At 35.5% G+C, this 4,798-nt stretch overlaps 1 protein-coding gene and 1 long non-coding RNA gene across 2 annotated transcripts; one reads left to right on the top strand and one right to left on the bottom strand.

The window, feature by feature from the left end:
- Positions 1 to 954: 954 nt before the first annotated feature.
- LOC107917051 (uncharacterized) lies at positions 955 to 2,196 on the top strand. Its single transcript, XR_005900206.1, has 3 exons — positions 955 to 1,398; positions 1,573 to 1,723; positions 2,042 to 2,196. It is a non-coding gene; the product is annotated as an uncharacterized lncRNA (long non-coding RNA).
- LOC107917050 (protein ACCELERATED CELL DEATH 6) lies at positions 1,955 to 4,150 on the bottom strand. Its single transcript, XM_016846441.2, has 3 exons — positions 3,372 to 4,150; positions 2,766 to 3,298; positions 1,955 to 2,682 (listed from the first exon to the last, which is right to left on the bottom strand). The coding sequence occupies exons 1-3, from the start codon at positions 3,922 to 3,924 to the stop codon at positions 2,038 to 2,040; spliced, it is 1,731 nt and encodes a 576-aa protein (XP_016701930.2). The 5' UTR covers positions 3,925 to 4,150; the 3' UTR covers positions 1,955 to 2,037.
- Positions 4,151 to 4,798: the final 648 nt, after the last annotated feature.

Below are 4,798 nucleotides of genomic sequence, written 5' to 3'. Positions count from 1 at the left end.
AGCCTTTAGTGTCACACTTTTGTATTGATCTTAGTTGCAACATAGGTTTTTTGCTCCTTTTCTAAAGAATCCAGAGTTCCCTTTATTATTATTTTGAATACATCTTTGCCTTCTACATCCTTGATTTGACAATGATTGGTTTCAAAGAAAACTTTAAAGTCCTCTTCAAGCAACTGACCAACACTTAACACTTTTTATTTGTATTAGGTACAAATAACACATCATTGATTAAATTTATACCTGAAGGGCATCTAATTGTCACAATGCCTTTGCCTTTAATAGCATTATTGTCTCCATTACCAATTTGTACTTTGGAAATTATCGAAGCATCTAGTTGTGCAACCACTCTCAATAGGTCATTTGTCATTAGAGCTGCTAGTTGCATAACAAGTTGCTACAAAGAGTTGCTGCTCCTCTTTTTGATCAGCTACCTACACAACTTATTTTTTTGAAAGTTGCTTTTGCAAATCTTTTGATGATGTCCTATTTTCAGACATTTCTCACACTTTTGATCTGGTCTTTTCCAACATTTGAATGGTGGATGACCTTTCTTTCCACAATGCTTGCGAGGAGAAAAAACAAATTTTGTGTCGCCATTAATTTTAGGAGAATCAAAACCTAGGTTTTTCTTTTTGTACTTCTTTTTCTTTCCTTTGTCTCCTTAATTTTATTAACCTCTTGTAGGTAGTGCTCCCTCGACAATCCCTCCAGATGTTAAAACAATCCCTCCAGATGTCATAAACTTTCTCTGTTTTTGTGCAAGTAAAGCATTAATAATTCTACTGAACTAATTTTTGACACATTTTTAGTGTTTTTCAATGAGGAAATAGTTCCTTTAAATCTTTCAGGGATTATTACAAAAATTTTTTTGAACCAATCTAAAATTAGAAAATTCAAAGTCAAGTAATCTTACTTTGTTGGCAATAATGAGTAATCTATCATAATACTTTTTAATTGCCTCAGAATCTTTCATCTTTTAAAGTTCAAATTCTTTGATTGAGTTGAGAATGTGCATTCCCTTAATCCATTCATCTCTTGCATATTCTTCCTTCAAGAAATTGTAGACTTTAAATTGATTTCTTTATGACAAAATGTTTTGGTGAGGCTGCAGTATATAATATAGCTCTAGCCTTAAATTTTCATCTTTTCTTCTCCTTGTTATTCTTTAGATACGAAGAAGGTGAAGCCAAAGTGAAAACTGAAAAGGACATGCGGTTTTGGAAATTGGAAAAGTTACAACTTGAAAACCTACCAACCCTCACCACCTTCAACCCTGTGGATTACAGCCGCGGATTCCTTCTTTTGACGTCTTTAAAGATGACAGCCTGTAAGTCCTTAGCTACAAAATCCAAGAAGCCTGTGTCAGCCTCACTTAATACTGCTTATGCCGAAACAGACGTAAGTTTCCCACACTCTAATTCACACCCCTATTTTCGATATTAAACATTCAATATTAACATAAAAATTTCATTAGTTTGGAATTTGGTTTATAGAATGAATTATAGATATTGAATTACTTTGATTTTCTCTGTTTTTGTTTATAGTTTTTACACATTTGTAATTGCACCGCAGGGAGCTTTGCTGCCGGAACCAAAGAAATCTGAGGTTAAATTCAGAAGGTCTGTCGAAATTGTAGAAATACCATCCCGTAATCGAGATATAACTTGGTCAGCTGAGATGAAAATTAATTGAAACAAGACATCTCACAGCAGTCGGCCAACAGGTTGAATCACGTTTTCCTTTGTGTTACTAATTTATCTTCGGTTAAAATATGTCCTACTTTTCGAAAATTAAAAATTTAGTATTTATTTTTTGAAAATTAATACTGTTAATTTTTTTAAAATTCAAGTTAGTTACAATAATTTTTTTAATTGCATAATTAGTAAGTAAAACCTGAATTTCACAGAAAGAATAACTTCAAAAATTACAAAGTAGAGCCACTAAATTTTAGATATAAATAAAAGTATATAAACTAAATTTTTAATTTTCGAAAGGCACAGAGACTACAGACACATTTTAGCCTTTTATCTTTTTACTTCAGTAAATCATCTTTGTCAATCGAAAGATAAACAAAAACGGGTTGTCTTCAAGTATGTTACGTCGGCGAGCGATAGAGGTCGGAGAAGATGACAAGCGATCGAACACGAGGAGAAACAACGGTCCAAATAAGTAAAGAATTGCAGGCGATGCACAACCGATGAAACAAACCAGTATGGCAAGCCACAATGTCTTGGACAACACTACGAACAGTCCTGTAACGAATGCCAATGACATCGCCACAAGTGCAATCCAAGTAAAAGCAATGGCGAAAGGAAGTGTGTCCATGAATGATTCGGTGACTTGATATGAAGATGACCAGAAAACCAACACTGCTGCAGTCATTGATGAGGTGAAGGCAATCGAATCCGTGACTACGAATGCTTTAAAAGCAGACTTACCAAGTAATGTCGACATACCCTCGTCTGGACCATTGTTTTTGAAACCTCCAGGGATTGTAAAAGCTGCTGTGAATGTAAATGTAGCAATCAGTGTTGCCATCAGCAACATAGTTGTCGCCATTTCCCTGCTTTTTTGTCCCATTTTGTTTTTTTTCTCGACATCTGTATAGACGAATCCTCCCTCTTGAAGGAGATCGCCAGCTCTCTTCATATAAGAACTCTTCAAAGCCTTTAAGGTCAAGAGCTGCAATTGAAAAACACAACTATTGTTATTCAGTAATCCTCTGAATCCAAATTACACAAGTTCTGATACCTTAATTTTTGTACCTTTTGTAGTTCCATCCCACCATCGTCAATTGAATAGACAACATCCAAAGCTGTCTGAGAATCCTGATTCATTACCCTAATGTTCACCTTTGAATTCTTTGACAAAAAATAGACCACATTGCTATGGAAGTTCATTGCTGCAAGATGCAAAGGGGTGTTTCCAGCAATATCTGATCCATTAACCAAATCTTCAGCTTCAGGCAAATCCAAGACATACAATACTACATTCATGTACCCATTTTTAGCAGAAAGGTGGAGAATATTCTGTTGCTCATTGTTGATCATCTCAACGGTGTCCGGGCAAGGATTTAGCAGCAGCTTCAACAAGTTTACTTGACCATTCTTGGCAGCAAAGTGGAGAGGTATCTGTCGATTATTATCTACTTGATATGCAGCTGAACTATTGCATTCTAGTAATTTCTTAACCATTTCATAGTCACCCAAGGAAACAGCATAGTGAAGGGGATTTCTCCCTCTCCCATCTTGCAAGGTGATCAACTCTGGTTTCAAAACCATGATCATGTCCACGATAGCTGCTAAATCATAACCATTTGATTAAAACTACAGTAAATATCGAAATCTTGACAAAGTGGCAGCTAGATTTACCCAAATCGCGGCTTAAGATGGCACGGTGCAGCGGTGTTTGGCCGTTGTTTCCTATATGATCAAGAGTGAGTGGATTTCTAAATATGATGCTGTGAGCAACATTAGTTAAGCCTAAATCAATGGCGACAACAAGCGGAGATTCCCCAGCATTGTTGACTAGCCTCAAAGCTTCCTGATCTCCTTCTACCAATAGCCACAGAACCAACTTATGATTGTTTCTGACAGCACAATGTAAAGGGGTGTCGCCATTATTGTCTTTGACCCATGCTATATTTTCCACAGTAGCCTTGAACAAGAAAATAACATCTAACCGTCCGGCCTTTGCGGCGACATGAAAGGGTGTTTCACCATTGAGGTTGGTCTTGTGGATGAGATTCGGATGCCAATTTATTATCTGTTCGACCAAATCTTTGTGTCCGAATCGTCCAGCCATGTGAAGAGCAGTGTTGCCTTGTGGAGTGGTGGCGTTTAGGATGTTGGTTTCCGCATCTACGAGTTGCTTGATGAGGTTTAAGTCTCCGGTTCTAGCCGCCATGAGAAATTTTTGATCCATGACTATGGGAACCTCTTTGATTATGCAAGGAAAGTTGGAAATTGTAGAGCAGCAATGGGTTTTAAGTTTCAGCACAAGTCTGTTTTTGTTTTTCTTTGTTGTTTATATGTATCATATATGATATTGATAATATGAAGAAGAGGTCACAAATTAAATTGGTCCTGTTTAATATTGACTATCCAAGTCAACTGACTTCTTCTTCAACGTGGCATCTAGAAGTTTACTCGAGTAACATTTTATAACCTGACTTTTTCTTCTACCTTTACTAATTACTATATACTTGCTATTATAATTTCGCTGAAGGTGAAAAAACCCCTTACTAAAAAAAGGCTTGAAAATTCATCTTTCCAAAAACAATCATGCTTTTCAGTCAACAGAAAAATTTATTATTAATTAGATAATTAATGACGCTGACGTAATAGATAAAAATTATCACATAACATGAAACGTGGATAGTATGCTGACACAATAGTAGTGTGTTGATCTTTTTGAAGCATTCTTAAAATGCAGAAAGAAATCTGGTCAATCATCAAAAAATTATTAGTCATGAATCCAAGTGAGTTAGACAGCTTTTGAAAACGAACAAGATACGAATTGTTGTAATGAGAAATAGACGAGATTTGAGTGAACAAGAACACACTCCATAGTGATTAGAAAGGTTCAATTTTATTATATCGAAATTGAATACCAAGACATAGTATTTAAACACAATCTGTTAAATTAATTATAATTAGTTTAACTACCAAGCTCTAACTGCTAATTGTAATAACAATTTTCATTCCTTAACATGCCTCCATCTTCTTAAAATCCGTTGTTTGGTCAAACTTTGGAACCACTTTAAGATAAGATCTAAATTTTGCAAACAAAGGAGCTG

Source organism: Gossypium hirsutum, chromosome A01, assembly GCF_007990345.1.
Source record: "Gossypium hirsutum isolate 1008001.06 chromosome A01, Gossypium_hirsutum_v2.1, whole genome shotgun sequence".
NCBI lineage: Eukaryota > Viridiplantae > Streptophyta > Magnoliopsida > Malvales > Malvaceae > Gossypium > Gossypium hirsutum.
Note: the sequence above shows the minus strand (reverse complement) of the source record. Positions and strands in the feature narration are given on the sequence as shown.

What these genes read in the sequence shown, in the direction of transcription:
- LOC107917050 (XM_016846441.2), bottom strand. Translation starts at nt 3,924, where the DNA reads ATGGATCAAAAATTTCTCATGGCGGCTAGAACCGGAGACTTAAACCTC. An exon ending in CATCTTAAGCCGCGATTTGG is followed by an intron (nt 3,299 to 3,371) that starts GTAAATCTAGCT and finishes ATGATTTAGCAG; the next exon opens with CTATCGTGGACATGATCATG. An exon ending in GTGGGATGGAACTACAAAAG is followed by an intron (nt 2,683 to 2,765) that starts GTACAAAAATTA and finishes TTTCAATTGCAG; the next exon opens with CTCTTGACCTTAAAGGCTTT.